The 23,780-nt window shown below is 29.0% G+C and overlaps 1 protein-coding gene and 1 pseudogene across 1 annotated transcript; both read left to right on the forward strand.

Annotated features, from left to right (window-relative positions):
* Positions 1 to 2,000: 2,000 nt before the first annotated feature.
* LOC117914830 lies at positions 2,001 to 15,429 on the forward strand (annotated as a pseudogene).
* A 5,372-nt stretch (positions 15,430 to 20,801) lies between these two features.
* On the forward strand, positions 20,802 to 22,554 carry LOC117922055 (MLP-like protein 34). The gene is made up of 2 exons (XM_034840051.1): positions 20,802 to 21,069; positions 22,020 to 22,554. The coding sequence occupies exons 1-2, from the start codon at positions 20,883 to 20,885 to the stop codon at positions 22,286 to 22,288; spliced, it is 456 nt and encodes a 151-aa protein (XP_034695942.1). The 5' UTR covers positions 20,802 to 20,882; the 3' UTR covers positions 22,289 to 22,554.
* Positions 22,555 to 23,780: the final 1,226 nt, after the last annotated feature.

The raw sequence follows: 23,780 nt of genomic DNA on the forward strand, positions 1-23,780 counted from the left end.
TCACACTTTGTTCCTAAAAAAGCAACATGGTAAGATTACGACACTCATCGTATATGTGGATGACATGGTAGTTATAGGAAGTGATCCTGAAGAAAGAAAAGCTCTGCAAAATTATCTATCTAGAGAATTCGAAATGAAAGATCTAGGTCCTCTGAAATACTTTCTTGGGATTGAAGTTTCTCGATCAAGTGAAGAAATTTTTCTGTCTCAAAGAAAGTATGCCTTAGATCTTTTACAGGAGACTGGAATGTCGAGATGTCAACCTGCTAATACACCAATAGAAGAAGGTCTGAAATTATGTGTTGAGCCTAATCAAGTATCAACCGATAAGAGAAGATACCAGAGACTTGTGGGGAGATTAATGTACTTAGCTCATACAAGACTAGATCTTGCTTATGCATTCAATGTAGTGAGTCAATACATGCATAATCCTGGAGAGCAACATATGAATGCAGTCATGCGTATTTTGAGGTATTTGAAGAATGCTCCTGGGAAGGGAATTTTGTTCGCTAAAAATGTTGATCATCAGAGTATAGAAGTAATACTGATGCTGATTGGGCCGGTGCAATGGATGATAGGCGATCTACATCTGGTTACTTTACCTTTGTAGGTGGTAATCTTGTGACATGGAAAAGTAAGAAGCAGAATGTCGTCGCTCGTTCAAGTGCAGAAGCGGAATTTAGAGGTATGACTGTAGGACTTTGTGAGGCATTATGGCTAAGACTCCTCTTACAGGATTTAGGTTACCTATCTAGGCAACCAATCCGATTATTTTGTGACAATAAAGCCGCATGTGATATTGCTCATAATCCAGTACAACATGATCGTACAAAGCATGTCGAGGTGGATAGATTCTTCATTAAGGAAAAGTTGGATGATAAGATTGTGGAATTGCCTAAAATTCGATCAGAAGATCAATTGGCCGATATCCTTATCAAAGCTGTCTTAAGTCAAGTGTTCTCAAAATTTTTAGACAAGTTGGGCATGTGTGACATCTATGCACCAACTTGAGGGGGAGTATTGAGATATTAGAAATGTTTTCCTTATATCATTTAGTGTTGAGATATTAGGAATGTTTAGATATTAGAAAAGTTGAGATATTATGAATATTGAGATATTAAGAATATTAAGATATTAGGAATATTGAGATATTAGGAATATTGAGATATTAGGAATATTGAGATATTAGGAAAGTTGAGATATTAGGATATTAGTTGTTATTTCCTTATATCATTCTTTCTTTGTATCATTCTTTCCCATTCTTAGAATGGTGATTACCCTCTATATATACTCTGTACATGAACGAATGAAAGTATGAATGAAAAAAACTACCATTTATCAATTTGAAGAACTAGGTAACACCTTTACACTTAGAATTGCATGTAAACTAGAATCATACGCATTGATTTAACTTTTTAGTTTTGAATTATTTTTAAAAGCTAATAATTCTTTTATTAAATAAATATGAGGTATTTTAATCCATTAAAGGTCATATACTTACAATTTCAAACATTAATATTTTTTAATAATTTAAAAATAATATTTTAATATAAGGGTTAATTTTATTTGTCTTCTTTAAAGTTTTACTTAAATATATTTAATTCTTATAGGTTTTGAATTTCACCATATATTTTTTGAGTAAAAAAAGAGATAAATGAAAATAAAAATAAGAAAAATGATGAAAGTATTTGATAAAATTTTAAATATATAAAGATCAAATATATTTAATAGTAGAATGAAATTAGCCGTATGTATATTTTTGGACGGAAAGAGCGTGCCGTAAACGGAATGAGTCGAACGACTGAATTATCAATTATTGAAGAACACCGTACGTCATCTGGTTCTCACTTATCACCTTTTTAATGGTAATAAATGCTTATGGAGATGGGACGTGGACACAGCTTGGATCCTCACACGTGGCATGCTGTGAATGGAGACTTGAGAACCTGATGCGCGCGTATAGGGGGCCCATGCGGTATGCCCACACCCGCCCCTTGCATTTAAGGGTGCAAGGCGGAGTGTATTTTTTCTCACAACGCTGCCTTGAGCTCTTCGTCCATATTTCCTTGTTTCTATCTCAGTCTGGTTCCTGGGAATTCTTTGTAGTAGTAGCAAAGGAGAAAACATGGGTCTGATCGGTAAGCTTCAGGCTGAAACTCTCATCATGGCTTCTGCTGATAAGTTCCATGAAATTTTCTGGTGCAGACCACACCACATCTCTAATGTCTGTCCTGCAAAGATTCAGAAAGTTCATCTGCATGAGGGTGAATGGGGCACTTCCGGCTCTGTCATTCAGTGGCACTATAATATCGGTAAGCCGGCCAATTCCCAACCCACACCCACCTCTATATTCACTGTACTTAACCTTCAACTCTATCTGTTAAGTTCATAGTATACCTACCTCAAACATCTATATTCTTTTAGAACTTCATATTTTAATCTATTTTAATTTTATTATTTATTAAATAAAAAAGGAAAGTGTAATATTATTAAATATTTGTAGATTAATTATTACCGCTTTGCCCATTGATCAGTACCATGGGTTGCCTTCGTTTACTATCTTTGTTTTTTTTTTTTGTTCCCTTGATTAGCTTTTCTACAAAGATTTTGTCCATCACTTTATCATCATTGAATTGTTAAATAGATTAGGTTTTTTTTTTTGGAATAGTTTTTTGTTATTAAAGAAAATAGTTTTGTGATGTTAAAAACTTGATTGACAAATTTTGTTTAAAAAATAGTATTTTGAAAATTTGTTCTAAAAGCATGAATAAATTTAAGGATTTTTTCATAGATTTTCTATAAAGTTTTCTGATAATTAATTACATGAGTATAAAGTGTTTTCATAAACATAATAAAAAAAATATAAAAAAAAATAGATCAAGAGAACCGTTATTCATATTTGAGTTTGTCAAAAAAAAAAATCTTAAAAAGAATTAAGATATACTTTTGAAATCTATTCTCAAAATTTTTCTAAAATATTACCAAATAAGCCCTTAGTAAAATTAAATTTGAAGTTTTTAGTTCAACATCGATCAAATTCATAAATATTTACTCTATTATTATTTTTTTATTGATGTAAAATGATGAGAGAGTATCCTCTTTTTTCAACTCTAATTTATTAATATAGTGTATGAGTTCTCTTAGTTTGATAATATATTGAAGAACATAATTCATTACCAAATGATTTTTTTTTTTTTTCCGAATCTATTAATTTTAATGAAGTCTTTTTTTTTTTTTTTTTTTTTTTTTGCATGGAATCAAAGATGGGAATGATCATGTAGCCAAAGAGATTGTAGAAGCAATAGACGAGGAAAACAAATCTGTCACTTTTAAAGTCATTGAAGGAGATCTCATGAAGGAATACAAAAGCTTTAGGATCATTGTTCAAGCAATTCCAAAGGGTGATGCCACTTTCGTGCATTGGACTTTAGAGTATGAGAAATTAAATAAAGATGTCCCTGCTCCAATTAAAGTGCTTGGATTTGTAGTTCATGTTAGCAAGGACATCGATGACCATCTTGTCCAAGCATAGACGTCAGAGGCATATGATATGGTAATATTATGTATGAGTATGAGACAAGTTTGAAAGTTTTAATTGCCTCTTGTCCTATGACTAATGTCATATATGATGCATAATATGTGGGAACATTGAGCCATATAAGGCTCAAGTATGCTTTGGTGAGTTGTTGGATTGTGGGAGGGTTTCTAAGCAAACCTTTGTATTAGGTGTTTCTCTTATTGTACCCAAAATAAGGAAACAATTTATATGGCTCTGTATATAAAGATCCATATTGTAGTTGGAAGTTGTCAATTTGTATGTTATTGAATGGTAAGTGAATATTTGACTTAGTTTGTTATTTGGTTATTCGTCCATACATGTTTATTTTCTTATAATATATGCATGCTTATTTTATGATCAAGAAATTTATTGAAATCATCTCCTCTTTAATTTATAAAGTCTTTTATTATAATTTATTGATGTCAGAAAAGATATATCACTCTCAATACTTCAAATTTTAATGATGATTAGGATGTGTGCACAATGATTTTGAAACCTTAGCCTCATGCATCCACATGTAAAATATCAAAACAAAAGTAATTACACTTTCTATAATTATTTGGTTATATATTCCTTAATTAAAGAATGTTCTAATTATTCAGTCATCTTTTAAATAATCTATATTTGGTTATTGTAATTTCTTGTTCTCAATATTCCCACGCCTTACTTCAGTAGAGAACGAAATTAAGAAGCGTACTATAAATTTCTCCTAGTATAGTTTCAATGTCCTGAAGGAGGGTTCATGGCTCTTTTGGCCTTAACAGTTATTTTGAATCCTTCAATAATGGAACATGTAATGTAATGTCCAATAAGATTAGATGATAAAATAAATAAATAAATAAAATGTATATTTTAAGAGAAAATGTCAACCATGCTGTGCGTCTTGGATTTGAAATGGTAGCTCCCCTATTTTTAATATGGGGCAGTGATGGATGGAGAAAGGTCATGATGGGGGGTGATGTTAGATGGATCTATTATACCAGAAGAACTCCACATGGCAATGGTGATGTGTGTTATTTGGGGTCCACATCAGCAATGTACTGGTAGGATGAGACATCCTCAGTGGACCGACATAATGCGGTATCTATGTTTCATAAGGTCTGACTGGGCAATTTTGCTTGTAGTTGAGGAAAATCAAATAAACCAGTCAACAAGTAAACTTAAGATAATACAGAAGCCACACCCACAAGGTGCCTTGATCATCGCTCATGCAATAAAATAGTTCTTACAAAAAGGTGTAAATCATATCTTTCCTAACTTAAAGTGATTTAATAATTTCATTTAAATTATTAAATAAATTAAATATATCTAATGAAATAACTTTATAGTATAAATTAAAGTAAAAAATAATTTTAAATAATAAATAAAAATAATTAATTTATTCTTAACTCTAAATCTTTATTTTATTTTTTTATCATTATTTACCTTAATTTGTATCAATAATAAAAATATACATTTCACAATGAGTTTTTCTTTAGCGTGATTCCATACACAATCACACCCAAAGTGTTACGATGGATCTCCCAATGAAAAGAGTATTAGGTCCCATTGGCTCTAACAAGATTAGTTTTGATTTGATTAATTGTTGAGTAAATTTTAGACAAAAAATATTTTTTCAAAAAAAAAATTCTGATTTGATTCAGTTGTTGACTAAATTTAGAAGAAAAATTTTACATTTAGAAATACATCACCAAGGAAAATTAAATCTTTGCTTCAGGTTGGAAATTTAATATTATCATACATTTTATTTTTTATTTTAGCATTTTATTACCTTAAAATATTTTGAATTAGCACAAACTAAAAGAACAATTCTTCAGGCTATATTTATGAAAAATTAGTAAATAATCATGTAACTTGTTATTGTTTTTTATTTTAATAATAAATATATAGTTTTTAAATATTGAAGTGTAATGCAAATTGTTTCCAAAAAAAATATTTCAAAATATTTGTAATATAATAAGATTAAGATTTTGTTATACTTGATATTATAAGTAACTTTTTATTTCTCTAGTCACTATTTAGGGATGAAATGATTGTTAGCATGTACACAAACAAATTTCTACATGTAAAATCATTTTTTCTCCCATCATTTGAGGTTTTCATTGTGCAGTTTTTTTTCAAGATCAAATAATTTTGTTTCCGGTTATAATTCTTTAATCTCTAAAATGTTTCATAATGAAATAATTTAATTACTCATTATTAACTTATTTGCAATAAATCTAGGATGTTGAAAGGTAATTTAGAAAAGACTCAACACCATATAAAGTAATAAGTTACATCGTTTTGAGAGATCCTTTTAGGTGGGGAATATATTGTATCTTTGTCATCAACCATATTGACAATCTTTTATTACACTCCACAAAAACAAGAAGTTTTCTCCTTAATTTTACAATCATTTTCAAGCTCTCACTCACGTTGGATCCATTACTTATCATTTGACATTACCTTCTATAAAATGCACCTTATTTTTTTTTATGTTTTTTTGCCTAAAAAAGAAGATTGGTCAAAAATTAGTTGTAGAACCCCAATTGCTAATAGTTAATGACAATGGATAAGTCTAATTTGAACCATTTGCAATTCTAGATCATTTTATTGTTAAACATGACAACTGCCCCAAGACTCAAGTCTTGGTTCACTAGTCCAATTCTTTTATAAGGGATGCCATATGGAAAGATTGTGAATCACTCAATTGCCACTTTCCTCACTTCAAACTTTGAGGACAAGGTTATTTTAAGGGGAGGAGAATGTTATATACCTTTCAAAATAAATTAAGGAAAGAATTTGAGAATCGATTGACCATCCTCATTTAAAATGTTTCATTTATGAAGATAAATAAGGTTAGGATTACCGAGATCATGAGCATAAAATGATTTATTTTTCTTATATGATAGATATTGTAAGTAAAAGGGAAAATCATCTAACTAAAATATTTTCTTTTTTAGAATTTTTAGAAATAAAGTTCTATCAACTTGTTTTCTTCTTCTAGGGTTGTATTGGGGTGAAAGAGAGAGAGAGAGAGAGAAAGAGGGCCAAGCGGATGGTTTATGATAGCAATGACAATGGTTGATGGCTAAGGGAAGGGAGTAGCTAGTGGTGAGAGGAGAAAAAAGAAATGAAACAAAAAAAAGAGAAAAAGAGGTAGAGGAAGAAGAAAAAGAAAAAGGAAATAAAGAGGAAAAGGGGTGGGTTTGGTAGTGAGGGTGCGTATGGAGAAGAAAAAACAAGAAAAGAAAAAAAGAAAAGAAACTAAATAAATATCAATAAAATAAAAGGGCTAGGATTCAAAGTGTATGAGTAGGCCAAAATTTATATGCAATAGAAGTTGAAATTCACGGATAAATTGGGCCGAAAATCAATATAAAAATAGGCTTTCGACAAAATTAGGGGTAATGCACTTTGTTTTTGTTCTGGTACTCTATAATTTAAGTAATAGATTCATGTTTAGCAACGCCCAAGGTCCCTGCTCATTTGGGGTTCAGCTTGCCCTATTGGGCCATAGCCCAAGTTGACCCTGTAAGTACTTCGGTCCAAACTATGAATTAGGCTACCTACAAGTCTAGATCCAGGTCCCTGCCCCATTTAGGCTTCAACTTTATACTCTTTCAACATGCTATGTCTATTTGGGTTTCAGACATTAGTCAAATCCTCCTCCTACTTCCATAGGTCTAACTCTTCCCAAGATTTGTTTGCTGTCATTTCTCACTCTTCCTAAGTCTGTTGTTTCTTCATCTTATATTCCAGTTGTCGTTTTTGCTAACTTCTTAAGATTGCAAAGTTTGAATGTTTAGCAATAGATACTGGTATTTATCAATTAGATGTCTCCTTCTCGCTTAAGAAAATTTTCAGTTTTTTTTTTTTTGGCTGTAAAGTCTTGATTTTCTTTGTGGCCTTGTAGATGTCCCAATTTTGATTAAAGGTTAGATTTTTTTATTTTTATTTTTATGGAGGATTTCATTATTGGTTAGATTTGTTAATTCAAACTAAATTGGGATTTTTCCTTTGGATTGCTAGAGATAAAATTGATTCTATAAGTTTTGGTTGCATCCTCAAACAATGTATTACTATAGAAAAGGTTTCCTTCAATATAATGTATTAATTGTGTATGTCTATTTTATCATAAATTATTTAATCCCTTTGATATGTGTATATTACAGTCAAATAAGAAGAAAACATATGTCACCTCCTCAGTTCATAGACCAAGGATTTATAACACCTGACTGTTTGGGCTTCAGCTCAATACTCTCTCAACAAGCCATGGCTATTTGGGCTTCACAGCCTGCCCCCATCGATCAGGGCATAGACCAACCTAAACCTATAACTATCGTGGTCTCTGCCCATGAAGTGTGCCACCCATAGGCCTTTTGGCTAGAGTCTGTAGGCCTATGCTTGTGTGTAGGCTAAGTAAAAATAAATAGTTGATAGTGAGAGTTGAAGCCCAGCTTGAATGCAAATGTGGTCAACCTTTTTAAACAATTTTAAAAATACATAAATTTGAATATAATTGTTCGTGTGTTTAATTTTTAAACAATTTTAAAAATACATAGATTTGAATATAATTGTTCATGTGTTTAATACCTATGTAAGATAGTAAGAATATGTTGCATTTGTTATATTTAATCCGTGATGTTCCACAACAGATAGGGGAGAATGTTCCTACCGCTATATATGTAGAGGTTCCTCTTAACTAAGTAGACGCATTTTAAAGATGTGAGAGCTCCCTTGGGCTTAAAGCAGACAATATCTATATGATTGGGTATGGGTTGTTACAAATAGTATCAGAGCCGATCTGTGACCCTGGTGTGGGGGTTTGTTTGGTCTTATAAGGGATGTTTGTATGTTTGGCCCCGCAATCCCATGGGACACAACGAGGACATTGTGTCTGCATGGGGGGGAGGGGGGTTTGTGATATCCTACATTGGATAGGGAAGAATGTTCCTAGCGCTATGTAGAGGCTCATCTTAACCAAGTAGACGCATTTTAAAGACATGAAGGCTCCCTTAAGCCCAAAGCGAACAATATCTACATGGTTGGGTGTGGGTCGTTACAATTTGTAATGTCCCACATCGGATAGGAGTGAATGTTCCTGATGTTATATATATAGAGATTCCTTTTAACCAAGTAGATGCATTTTAAAGACGTGAGGGACCCCTTAGGCCTAAAGCAGACAATATCTACATGGTTGGGTGTGGGTTATTACAAATGGTATCAGAGCCGATCCTCGACCTCGGTGTGGGGGTTTATTTGGTCCCGTAAGGGGTGTTTGTCTGTTTGGCCCCGCAATCCCATAGGACACAATGAGGGCATTGTGTCTGCATAGGGGGGGTGTTTATGATGTCTCACATCGGATATGAGAGAATGTTCATGGCGCTATATATGTAGAGGCTCCTCTTAACCAAGTAGACGCGTTTTAAAGACGTGAGGGTCCTCTTGGGCCCAAAGCGAATAATATCTACATGGTTAGGTGTGAGTCGTTACATAATCACTTCACTCCAAGTATGATTTCATTTATTATCACTTTCACACATGGTTGTTCATCACTTGATGTGAGATGATATTGTTGATATATCTTATCATGGTGACTAAAACTAACCTATACTCTATTGACCTTAATATATCCTATTGGTCACCTTTAATCTCTCTTTTTTTTTTTCTTTTTTATTTATCATTTGTCATCAATTAAACAAATAACGGTAATTTCATTACCTAATTTTGACATTTGTTATGCAATAATGAGAATAGGCAACAAAGAAAATAGAATAAGAATACATAAAATTATGTATAAAACCCTAGACGAGAAAAACAATAAAGTAGAGAAGAAATAACTCATTACATCAAAAGATTGATACAAAATGGGAGAGTTGCGAATAATTACAAAAAAAATTAGTTCGACCCCTCTACTACCATCTTAGACTGTCAAAATATTCTCATAATTATACTTTCACTATATATGTTGCACCATAAACTTTTCAGGTCAAACCAAATAAAATTCGGATCACCAAACTCTAAAAACATCAATTTATGATGATTGAATGTGAGCTAGAGATTCACAAATTAAAACTAATGTGATGATAAGCTTGGTTGTATTTGAAAGCATGGAAAACTCTTTGTCAAGTAAATGGAGCCCAAGAATAACATTAAGAAAGATGTAGCTCAAAGCATAAATAATTCATTATTTTGGGTTTTTTTTTAACCCTAAGATGAAAGACTTGAATTATGCTCATCATACGTGCATTTGCTAAATTTAATCATTTCACTATAAGTGCTTTTTTATTTGTTGTCGCTTTCAAGCATAGTTGTTGCGCACTAAATTTGAGATGATGTTTTTGATAAGTGTTATTCATGTAAACCAAAATTGTTACTCCATTCTCTTGACTTTAATCTCTCTTATTGGTCAACTTTAATAGATGATGTTTTTTATATGTCTTATACATGTTAACCAAAATTATTACCCTATTCTCTTGACTTTAATCTCTCTTATTGGTCCACTTTAATCTTTCTTTGTTTATTTGTTTTATAGTTATTTATCATTTCTCACCAATAAAATGAATTACAATTGTTTTATAATATAATTTTGACATCAATTCATGACAAATGAATGTGAGCCAAAGATTCACAAATTTAAATGAAACAATTATGCTTTAGAGCTAGTTAAAGCAGATAATGAATCTAACGTCCATATATTTAACATAATTGATGTTAAGGACATGAAATATGAAAAACAAAAATAATTTTGAAGGAAATCAAGAAAAGTGAATATGCTTATAGGTCTCATCCTTATAATTATTTGACTTTTATATATTATTTCCCCTTTTCTTTACTTACTCTTTTACTCTCCCCTTTTGATTTCTAAATGTCATATTTATTTTATTTATTTCATTTTTTTCTAAAATTATTTTAATATTTTTTATTTCTCTTTTTATTAATAAAAATTTTAAAAAAGGAAAGCACAATAGATATATTAGTAGACTTTTAGTTATATTTTTTATTTTTTTTTATTTTTTTAATTTAATTTAATTTTTATATTTTATAATTGAATAAGTTAATTTTTAAGTAAAAATAAATATTTTCTATAATTTAAATTTATTTTTTATTTTATTGTTTTTCTTATTTTATTTTATTATTAATAATATAACATCTTAGTAATGTTCTTGAAATAATTAATTAAACTTTTATTAAAATTTAATATTAATAATAACATTTTTAAAATGTAATTTTCATATATTTGAAATAGATAAATAACTTTTTTTCTTTATAGATTTTTTGCATATATTTTAGAATTTTCATACGATATATATTGTTATTATATGAAATAAAAAATCATGTTGAAATCATTTAAAAAATATTTTTAATATTTTTATTTTTAATTGTATTTTGAAAAATAATTTGATGTTATATATTGAAATAAACTTTTCGAATCAATATTTTACTTTGCAAGTGAGTTTAATTTATTTATCTCCATCATTTAAAAAAATAAATCACTAGAGAACTAAAAATCTAAAGAAAAAAAAAATAACAAACACCGTGCATAGTAAATGATACAATATAATCACATAATATAAATTGATTTTATATAATTTTCATGTCATTTTGATTGAGGGGCCAAGGATTTGGGTCTCCGGCGTTCCTTCGAATGTGCTAAGCCTTAGTCATGGTGGCCCATAAAACTCAATCCTAGCATTTTACACCCTACGCCCATGGTATTTGAGAGCACAGAAACCTCTCACTCGAATGAGTGAAACCCAATGAATAGCATTAGAAAAGTGTATCTCAAAGCATATAAGTGTTCATTATTTGGTTTTTCTTTTATTTTCTTTTCAAAGATGAAGGGCCTGATTTATGCTCATTATACTTGCATTAGCTACATCTAGTCATTTCACTCTAAGCGCTTTTTCATTTACTGTTGCTTTCACGAATAGTTGCTCATCACTTAATAAGAGATGATATTATTGACACGCCTTATTCATGCATGGTGGCCAAAATTATTGATCACTCTGTTGACTTTAATCTGTCCTTAATTGATCATTTATTTTATGCTATTTATTATATTTACACTTTTTCATTTACTTTACTCAGAGGAGACCGGTTGTACCCGGGGAAAAAGCTTGTCCATATGCCATATATCATATATTAAATTTTATCAGTCCCCAAATTATACACTATTTATATCATTTATACCTCACCCTCTTTATATATATATATATATATATATATATATATATATATATATATTAGAGTTATGTGATCTAAAATCCTTTCACTACAAGTATAGATCTCGTAAGAGGTGTAATGCTTCAATCTCGTGGTATGAACATGCTTTATTTATTATATATTTAATTTTTTTATTAAATAAATAACATTTTTTATTCTTATGAGACACGATAAAAATATCGTGTTCATATAAAAAGTGTTTATAATGTCTAATATCAGATAATTTATTTTTAATATTATATAAATATAAATTTTTTTAAATCTTATAAACATATTTTAAAGGTGTAAAATTTTAATATCGGATGAGAGAATAATTTTTCTCTAACAAAATGTCATGAGTAAAAATGAAAATATATAATATGGAACATGTGACATGACATTATCCATGGCAATGCATTAACGAGTACTTTTCAAGGAAAACTAGAGTTTTTTAAAAAAAAAAATAAAAGATGGGGAAACCTTTATTGCAAAGGCAATAATGATAGACACATGGCAATGCATCATCCAATAAGGATGTGACAGGACATTAACTTTTGTTCTAACAGGTGGGGGATGCTTTAAATGGAGACTTGATGAAGTGGAGAAAGCTGATGGCACCACAGAGGATCAATACCCACTCCCATCCCCCCTGTATTTAATGGTGAAGTCCCAAGTGTTTGCTGCACCACCGCCTAAGCGAGGCCTTCCACTTCCTTGGTTCTCAGTTTGTTTCCTGAGAATTGTCACTAGAAAGTAGGAATTAGAGAGACATGGGTCTAGTAGGTAAGCTTGAGGCTGAAATTCTGATCCTGGCTCCTGCTGATAAGTTTCATGAGGTTTGGGGAGGCAGGCCTCACCACATCTCCAGTGTCTCCCCTGGTAAGGTTCAGAAAGTTGACCTGCACGAGGGTGACTGGGGCAATGTCGGCTCTGTCATCGAGTGGAGCTACGTTATTGGTAAGCCAACTCTCACTTCACACCACCTCTATCCACTCAACATTATGTATATTTTTGCAAAAATGCTTTACATAATGAAATAATCTGCTCTTTTTATAATATGTTTTTATTTGGACAAGTGATTCATAAACGCATATTCACAGCATATAATCCGTATTTTTGTAGCAAAGATTCCACATCCTACTTTCATATATCCTGTAAAATGATAACAATGGTAAAATGGTAATAACTCATTTAATAGTGATTTTAGGAAGTAATAATAAATTTTTAATATTTAAAAATTTTCATTATTCAAGTGCTTAAAATATTATAAATATTTTCTAAAATAATTATCAAACGCACTTTAATTCTTTTCTCCGTATATCTTATAACTATTAAGAAAATCAATAACATGACACAAAATAGAAATAATAAAAAAGATTAATATTGATTACTCTTAATTTATAAAAATATTAATTAAAATGGATTTTTATTATTGAATTTTATGCATTTCATTTATTATACCTAGTTCGTGTCTTAATATTCATATTTGATCATTCCATATTCTATCATCTAATATTCATACTTGAGCATTCCATATTCTATCATCTTTTCCCTTTTGTAGATGCCACTTTCATGATACAATAATTTAAATTAGAATATAACATATTTCTTTTTGTATTTTACTATATACTCATTTAATATTAAAAATAAATAAATCATAACTAATTTTTTTTAAAAAATTCTTATTGCATGATTAGAGCTAAAATAAATTTGATTTATATTATTAGCCTTTACCTATTTGGCTAAATTAATTGATAGTTTAACATGAATTAAAGATTTACTTAAGAAGTATCACACATATGATTATATATATATATATATATATATATATATATATATATATATATATATATAGGTTGTAGATTGCCAATTTTTTTTTCACCATTTTTGAACATAATTGAAGAAACATTCAAAAAATTATTTTTTGAAGAATAATTCCATCATTAGCTTAATATTTTTGCACACTTAGAAAGATAAAAGAAAGGTCTTTTTTAAACATTTAATTGGCGTTGGAGGTGATTGCTTCCACCCTAACACATAATCTCTTAAATTATGAGCATAAATGAAAATAATTTATAAATATTATTTTTTAAAACTAAAAGTAATAGATAGGGTTTGTTTGGTGATTTTTTTTTTTAAAAATAGTTTTGAAAAAACAGTTTTTATTTTTTAAAAAAGTTTTTAAAAATTATTATATGATGTTTTGTAAAACAAAAATATATTTAAAAACTTAAAATATTTTTAAATATGTTTTAAAAATAGTTTTTACCTCTAGTGTTTTATTTTTAGTGTTTTATTTTATTCTACATATTTGTATAATTATTTTTTAAAATAATTCTTAAAAAACAAGTAAAAATAATAATAAACAACTCAAGAATATTTTTATAATACAGAAAACAGTTTTTTATTATCAAATGTGTTTTCCTATTTTTTTTTTTTTTTTTGAAGAACAAATAAATTATTCTCTAAAACAATTACCAAATAGAAACCTAATTTTTTTTTTTTTAATTCTCAAATAGTCATTTTAAAAATATATATAAAAATAAGAATGAAGATCCAATTTGAATTATCAAAAATAGTAATGAAAATTTGGATTGTTAGATGATGATATAAATAAATAAAACATATGAATAAACTTAAAATATAAAAATGGGTTCAACTATAAACTAATGAGATTAAATACAAAACACGAATTCTAAAGTTCAAATGTAATCATTATTTTCACTAAAATGTTTCTTGATAGATGTCAATTGTTTTTAACTTTTTACTTTTTGATAACTCTCAATTTAGAATTGAAGGCTCAATTTGGCAACGGGCCTCAATCTTAATTGGACTTCACCCATAAACCAAAACAAAAATCTCTAGTGGCATTATTAGACTTGGATTTGGCAAGATTTTCCTCAAGATTTGTCTATTAAAATTTTTGTCCTTTTTCAATTATGACATGTGACATAAGTCATTACCAACTATTCATTCACGTGCTCTCTTAATTTGAATTTCATGAGTATTAATGTAAAGGTTTTTTAGACAAATGTCGTATTCTTCTTTTTTACATTCATGTGTATTTTTATCAGAGAAGTCAATATGATATTTAAAAAATAGTTAGCAGTACAACCACATGGGCCGACATGTGTGCACCCGTACACCATGGGTCACTATTCTTCATTTTCAATTGTCCTTAATCAAAAAATAATTTTGCCACAATCATAAAGTATTCAGGTTTTAATCATTAAATTTGGTTGTTTGGGGTGGGCAGTAATATAATCACCATTGAATTTTACAATTTGATAGTATGTTTAAAAATTGACCTACTTGTGTAAGACTAGCACTTTTCCTAAACACACTAATTTCAATTGAGTACAATTCTTCTAATTATATTATTTTTGTTTGAAACCAAAGATGGAAAAAATCATGTTGCTAAGGACATTGTGGAAGCCATAGACAAGGAAAATAAAACGGTTACCTTTAAAGTCATTGAAGGAGATATTTTGAAGGAATATAAATCCTTCAAGGCTATTGTCCAAATTATTTCAAAAGGTGAAGCCACTTGAATGCGTTGGACTATCGAGTATGAGAAACTCAACAAAAAAATCTCTACTTCTGTTAAATTGCTTGGATCTATAATTGATCTCAGTGAAGAAATTGATGACCACCTTGTTCAGGTATAGACATAAAATGTCGACATAGTTTGGTACTACTTAACGACTTCTCATATAAATAATATTAATATCGTGTGTCGTGTGAGATGAATGAGTAATAGCTCAACCATGTTTTATTCCTTTATTTGAGTGTGGAAAGGTTTGAGGTCTTTTGAAATATCTTATTATTGAAAGTTGTTTATTTGCTTACTATTTAATGAGAGAGAAGCTTGGTTTGGTTTGTGTATTTGTTCACTTCATTTTTTTTTTGGTAATAGGTAAGATGGGCAAATGATAGTTTTGCAGCCACTAAGCCTCATGGAGCTATATCATATGGGACATCAAAAACCTAATCATGGCAAGTAGGCTAGGCTAGGCAGGCCGAGCTTGCCCACGACCCACCATTGTTCGGGACATGCCTGGCTAGCCCAGGCACGACAATTCTATTCGTGGATAGTGTTCGGCTAGACCAGTACTGTCCATTGGTTCGTGCTGGGCCATGAGTGGTGGCTCATTGTACCGGCCATGGTCCGCCCATAACTCCCGTCCCATACCAATTTTACCCCTCCCAATTAGGGATGACAATTGGGTGGGTTCACGGTATTCACTTCCATCCCAACTTGATCCGATTTATTTATATATATTCTTATCTCCACAAAAAATAACAGATAAATAAAATAAAATAAAATAAACAAGGCAGAGGCAGAATAGGGTTGTGTATAGGGTGTAAGAAATTTTCATACCCCCTTATCCTGCCTGGTTTATATTTTTAATTTTTTTAATTTTTTTTATTTCTAAAGTTTTAAATTTTATTAAAGATAAATATAATTTATAAATAAAAAATGTTATTAATATTTCTAATTTATTTTTATAAAAAGTAATACCTTACTTATGTTTAAAAAGTTGAAAAAAAAAAATCAACTAAAATAGTTTTTTATTTAAAATTATATATAATCACGGGATGGGATGAGATAAACTCATACCCGAACTCATCTCAGATTTTTAAAAACTTTCTAAATCCTAACTGAACTCGTTTATCTTTATCCTAAATCCTTTTCATTAGGGGGCAAGTTTTTCCAAATTCCCATCTTGCTCCATTGTCATTTTATTCCATATATTTATATAAGAACTAATTTGTGAAAGCATTTTGATAAATTAATAAAATTTATTTATTTTATTTATTTATGATAGTGAAATGACCAACAAACCCTCTCCAACGTTCAAATAATAACCCGATTGTGATGGAATTGATTCTATAAGTTTTGGTGGCATCCTCAATATAATGTACTACTATAGAGAAGGTTTCCTTCAATATAATGTATTAATTGTGTATGTCTATTTTATCATAAATTATTTCATCCTTTTGGTATGTGTATACTACAATCAAATAAGAAGAAAACATGTCTCCTTCTCAGTTCATAGAGCAAGGATTTATTACACCTGACTATTTGGGCTCAGTTCAATACTCTCTCAACAAGCCATGGCTATTTGGGCTTCAGCCTGCCCCCATCGATCGGGGCATAGCCCAACCTAAACCTATATAACTATCGTGGTCTAGCTCTGCCCATGAAGTGTGCCACCCATAGGCCTTTTGGCTAGAGTCTGTAGGCCTATGCTTGTGTGTAGGCTAAGTAAAAATAAATAGTTGAGAGTGAGAGTTGAAGCCCAGCTTGAATGCAAATGTGGTCAACCTTTTTAAACAATTTTAAAAATACAAAGATTTGAATATAATTGTTCGTGTGTTTAATACCCATGCAAGACAGTAAGATTAGGCCGTATTTGTTGCATTTAATCATTTCACTCTAAGCATAATTTCATTTATTATCACTTTCACACATGGTTGTTCATCTCACATCTCATCACTTGATGTGAGATGATATTGTTGATACATCTTATCATGGTGACTAAAACTATTAACCTACTCTGTTGACCTTAATATGTATTATTGGTCAACTTTAATCTCTCTTATTGTTTTTTTTCATTATTATTATTTTTTAATTATCAAGAAAAACTACAAGTAAAAAAAAAAGAGGAAAATTCATTACATCAAAAAATTTACATAAAATGGGAGAGTTGTGAATAATTATAGTAAAATTCAGTCTAATTCCTTTGCTGTCATCATAAACTCCCCAAAAAAATTATAATTATAATTTTATCATATATGTTGTACTGTGAACTTTTTATATCAGATCAAATAGAATTCAGATCACAAACTCTAAAAACATCGGTTCATAATGATTGAATGTAAACTAAAAATTCACAAATTAAAACTAATGTGATGACAAGCTTGATTGTACTTGAAAGCATGGAAAAGTCTTTGCCAAGTAAATGGAGCTCAACAAATAACATTAAGAAAGATGTAGCACAAAGCATAAATAATTTATTATTATTATTATTATTTTACTCTAATATGAAAGACTTGATTTATGCTCATCCTGTTTGCATTTGCTAGATTTAATCATTCACTATAAGTACTTTTTCATTTGTCGTCACTTTTTGCATGATTGTTAACCACTAAATTGGAGATGATATTTTTTATGTCTTATTCCCGGTAACCAAAACTATTACCCTATTTTCTTGATTGTAATCTCTTTTATTGGTCAACTTTAATCTCTCTCCTTATTTATTTATTTTTTAGTTATTTATTATTTGTCACCAATTAAACTAATTACAATTGTTTTATAATCTAATTTTGACATCAATTCATGATAAGTGAATGCGAGTGAGATTTACAAATTTAAATGGAATAATTATGATTTAGGACTAGTTAAAGCAAATAATAGATCTCACGTTTACATATTTAGCATTATTGATGGTAAGGATATGAAGTATAAAAAACAAAAATAACCTTAAAAGAAATCAATAAAAGTGAATATGCTTGTAGGCCTCATTTTTATAATTCTTTGACTTTTACATTTTTTTTTTCCTTTTTCTTTACTTAATATTTTACTCTCCCCTTTTGATTTCTAAGTGTCACATTTATTTTACTCTTTAATTTTTTTTTTCTAAAAATATTTTAATATTTTTTTCATTTCTCTTTTTATTAAAAAAAATTTTGAAAAATGAAAGCACAATAGATATATTAATAGACTTTTAGTTATATATTTTTAATCTTTAATTTAATTTAATTTTTATATTTTATAATTGAATAAGTTAAATTTTAAGTAAAAACAAATATTTTCTATAATTTAAATTTATTTTTTGTTTTTTTGTTTATTTTATTTTATTATTAATAATACAACATCTTAGTAATGTTGTTGAAAGTAATTAATAAAACTTTCATTAAAATTTAATATTAATAATAATATTTTTACAATTTAATTTTCATATATTTGAAAGAGAGTAATAACTCTTTTTTTATATAGATTTTTGACATAAATTTTAGAATTTTCATACAGTATATATTGTTATTATATGAAATAAAAAATAATGTTGAAATCATTTATTTTTTTATTTTTTCATTTTAAATTATATTTTAAACAATAATTTAAATTTTTATATTGAAATAAATTTTTTAAATCAAAATTTTACTTTGCAAGTGGGTTTAATTTATTCATCTTCATTATTTTTAAAAATAAATCACTAGAGAATTAAAATCTCAAAAAAAAAAAAAAAAAAAATACAAGAAGATACATTGTAAATGATACAACATAGTGATATAGTATAAATTGATTTTATACAATTTCCATGTACTCGAGATATTTTTGGTATTACGAGAAAATCTTATCCTTCAATTTAATTATAAATATTTATTAACCTTTAATTTGAATTTTATACCTTTGATAGACCTTAGGCTTATTATTAATTTTATATCCCTACAGGATAATTGTCTCGTTTGATTGTATTTAAAAGCGGAAAACTCTTTGTTGAATAAGCAGGAACCGATGAATAGCATTAGAAAAGTGCACCTCAAACTGTTCCTTTGCTAGATCTAATCATTTCACTCTAAGCGCTTTTTCATTTATTATTGCTTTCACCAATGGTTGTTCATCACTTAGTCATTCATGGGGGCTACTTTAATCTCTCAGTAATTGATCATTTATTTTATGCTATTTATTATATTTACACTTTTTCATTTATTTTTCTGAGAGGGGACCCGTTGTACACGTGGAAAAAGCTTGTCCATATGTATTTATAAGATGGTGACAGCTACCTTTATCCATTTAATAATAGCAGAGAAAGATAATGCATGCATGCGGGTGTGGCACGTGAAGTTAGTAGAACGGTGGTTAATGTTTTGACTGGTAGGATGCTATGAAGAGTTGGTAAATTCCCTGTGAAAGCATGCATGTCTGGCAAGAAAGCGATGAGTCCCCACATCACATTCCCCTTCTGCATATAATGATAGAAGGCCCAAGTGTTTCTTGCATCATTACTTCTTGGTTTATTAGAATTGTTACCGAAAGCTGGAAAGATTCAAGGCTGGTAAGTTCCATCAAGTCTTCTAGTGGAAGTCAGATTGGATTTTGAAACAAATACAGCAATTTTAAGACAGGACAATTCAAAAAGTATTTCCAACTCCATAACAGAAATTTAATTAAAAATTGTCTTATATTTCCAAGTCGGTGAGAGAAATTTAATTAAAAAATCAACTACAGATTTAGTATCAAGTCTACATTTGGTGAAGAAGTATTTCACAAAATTCATTCTAATGTGCAACCCGCTTATTCCATATATCATATATTAAATTTTATTATAAGTCTCCAAATTATCAACTATTTATATATATATATATATATATATATATTAAAATTTTCTTTTATTTATGGAAAAATAATGTTTTTAACTTTTTAATCTAAAAAATAATAAAAACGTTATATATATATGAAAAATGTTTGTGATATTCGACATTAGATATGAAAAAAAGGTAAAATCATAAATACCATTTTGAATGAAAGTAGATATTGATTTTTTAAAGGAAATCTTTTAAGAAAATAATTTTCTCTAATAAAAAGTCATGATATATAAATTTAGTGCAAACACGATCACTAAAGACTAAAATACCTGACCTTGTGCTTTATCTCCCTTGTTCAGCACAAGGGTTTCACATAAAACTTTTCTTTTTTTCTAAAAAAATTATATCTAAATTATTTTTAACATGAGTAAAACTGAAAATATAAGATATGGATGTTTATGTGGCGGGGCACGTTACTTTAACGAGTACTTTTGAAGGAACTCTAGATTTTTTTTTATTTAGAAAAAGATGGTAAGCTTTATTGCAAAGCCAATAATGATAGACACATGGCAAATGCATTATCCATCTAGGATGTGACATGACATTAACTTCTGTTCTAACAGGTGGCATGCTTTGAATGGAGACTTGATGAACCGGAGAAAGCTGATGGCACTACAGAGGATCTATACCCACTCCCATCCCCTCTATTTAATGGAGAAGTCGCAAGTGTTTTGTTGCACCACTGCCTGAGCTCCTCTTCCACTTCCTTGGTTCTCAGTTTGGTTCCTGAGAATTCTCACTAGAAAGTAGGAATTAGGGAAACATGGGTCTAGTAGGTAAGCTTCAGGCTGAAACTCTCATCGTGGCTCCTGCTGATAAGTTCCATGAAATGTTCTCGTGCAGACCACACCACATCTCTAATGTCTGTCCTGAAAAGATTCAGAAAGTTAGTCTGCATGAGGGTGAATGGGGCACTTCCGGCTATGTTATCGAGTGGAACTATAATATCGGTAAGCCAATTCCCAACCCACACCCACCTCTATATTCGCAGTACTTAAACTTTATCTCTATATATTAAGTTCATAGTATATCCACCTCGAACATCTATATTTTTTTTAGAACTTCATATTTTAATATATTTTAATTAATTTATTTATTAAATAAAAAAGGAAAGTGTAATATTATTAAATACTTATAGATTATTACCACTTTGCCCATTGATTGGTACCATGGGTTGCCTTCGTTTACTATCTTTATTTGTTTGTTCCTTGATTAGCTTTTCTACAAAGATCATCGAATTGTTAAATAGATTAGGGTTTTTTTTTGGAATAGTTTCTTGTTATTAAAGAAAATAGTTTTGTAATTTTAAAAACTTGATTGACAAATTTTGTTCAAAAAATAGTATTTTTAAAATTTGTTCTAAAAGCATGAATAAATTTAAAGATTTTTTCATATATTTTCTATAAATTTTTCTGAGAATTAATTACATGAGTATAAAGTGTTTTCATAAACATAATAATAATAATAATAGTAATAAAAGATCAAGAGAAACATTATTCATATTTGAGTTTGTCAAAAACAAAAATCGTAAGAATAATTAAGATATACTTTTAAAATCTATTTTCAATTTTTTTTCGAAAGTACTACTGAACAAGCCTTTAGTAAAATTAAATTTGATGTTTTTAGTTGTACATTGACCAAATTCACAAATATTTACTCCATTATTAATTTTCTTATTGAAGTAAAAAAAATATATATCTTTCTTTTTTTCAACTCCAATTTATTGAATTACTCAACATATTTTTGAATAAAATATAGTGTATGAGTTCTCTTAGTTTGATAATATATCAAAAAACATAATTCGTTATCAAATGATTTTTTTTCCAAAACTATTAATTTTAACAAAGTATGCTTTTTTCTAATTGGTTTTTTTTTTTTTTTTTTTTGCATGGAATCAAAGATGGGAATGATCATGTGGCCAAACAAATTGTAGAAATTATAGACGGGGAAAACAAATCCATCACTTATAAATTCATTGAAGGAGATCTCCTGAAGAAATACAAAAGCTTTATAATTGTAGTTCAAACAATTCCAAAGGGTGATGCCACTTGGGTGCATTGGACTTTAGAGTATGAAAAATTAAATAAAGATATCCCTACTCCAATTAAAGAGCTTGGATTTTTAGTTCTTGTTGGCGAGGAAGTTGATGGTCATCTTGTCCAAGCATAGACACCAGAGACATATGATATGGTAATTTTGTGTACAAGTATGAGAAAAGTTTGAAAGTTTTAATTGCGTCTTGTCCTATAAATAATGTTATATATGATGCATAATATGTGGTACTTTGGTGATTTGTTGGATTGTGGGAGGGTTTCTAAGCAAACCTTTGTACTAGGTGTTTCTCTTATTGTACTCAAAATAAGGCCACAATTTATGTGGCTCTATATATAAAGTTCCATATTATATAATTGGAAGTTGTGAGTTAACATATTGAACGCTAAGTAAATATTTGACTTAATTTGTTTGATTATTAGTCCACGCACATTTTTTTTCATATAATATGCATGCTTATCTTATGATCAAGTAACCTATTGTAATCAACTCCTTAATTTACAAAGAGTCTTATTATAATTTATCTCTCCATACTTCAAATGTTAATGATGATTAGGGTGGTTGCACAATGGTTTTGAAACCTTAGCCTCATGCATCCACATGTAAAATATCAAAACAAAAGTGATTATGCTTCTTTAATTATTTGGTTATATATTCCTTAATTAAAGAATGTTCTAATTATTCAGTCATGTTTTAAATAATTTATATTTGGTTATTGTAATTTCTTGTTCTCAATATTCCCACACCTTCCTTCAATAGGGAACGAAATTAAAAAGCATATTATAAATTTCTCCTAGTATAGTTTCAATGTCTTGAAGAAGGGTTCATGGCTCTTTTGGCCTTAATAGTTATTTTGAATCTTTCAATAACGGAACATGTAATGTAATGTCCAATAAGATTAAATGATTAAAAAAAAGGTATATTTAAAAAAAAAAAATTGTCAATCATGCTAAGCATCTTGGATTTGAATGATAGCTATCCTAGCTTTAATGTGGGGGCGGTGATGGGAGTAAGGTCATGATGGGAGGTGAGGCTATAGATGGATCTATTGTACCATGAAAGAACTCCACGTGGCAGTGGTGACGTGTGTTATTAGGGGTCCACATCAACAATGTACCGGTACGATGAGACATCCACAGTGGACCGATATCATGTGGTATCTTTGTTTTATAAGGTCTGACTAGGCCAATTTTTCTTGTAGTTGAAGAAAATCAAACAACCCACACCCACAATGTGTCTTATACTTGATCACGACAATAATTTAAATTAAGTTATTAAATAAATAAAATATGTTTAATAAAATAATTTAATGATATGATTTAAAATCAAAAATAAATTTAAATAATAAGTAAAAATAATTAATTTATTCTTAAGTCCATATCTTCATTTTATGTTTTTACCCTCATTTACTCTAATTACTTTCATAATATTTTTTACTATTTCACGATTTTTACTATTATTTGATCTTTTTTACTCTAATTATAATTTATAAGGATAAATATGTCAATTTGATAATATAGAATAAATTTTAAATTAACTTTATTAAACAATCTTTATATTTAAAGTAATAATTAAATAATAATTTTTAATTTAATAATTTAAATATAAT

Source organism: Vitis riparia, chromosome 1, assembly GCF_004353265.1.
Source record: "Vitis riparia cultivar Riparia Gloire de Montpellier isolate 1030 chromosome 1, EGFV_Vit.rip_1.0, whole genome shotgun sequence".
Taxonomy (NCBI): Eukaryota; Viridiplantae; Streptophyta; class Magnoliopsida; order Vitales; family Vitaceae; genus Vitis; species Vitis riparia.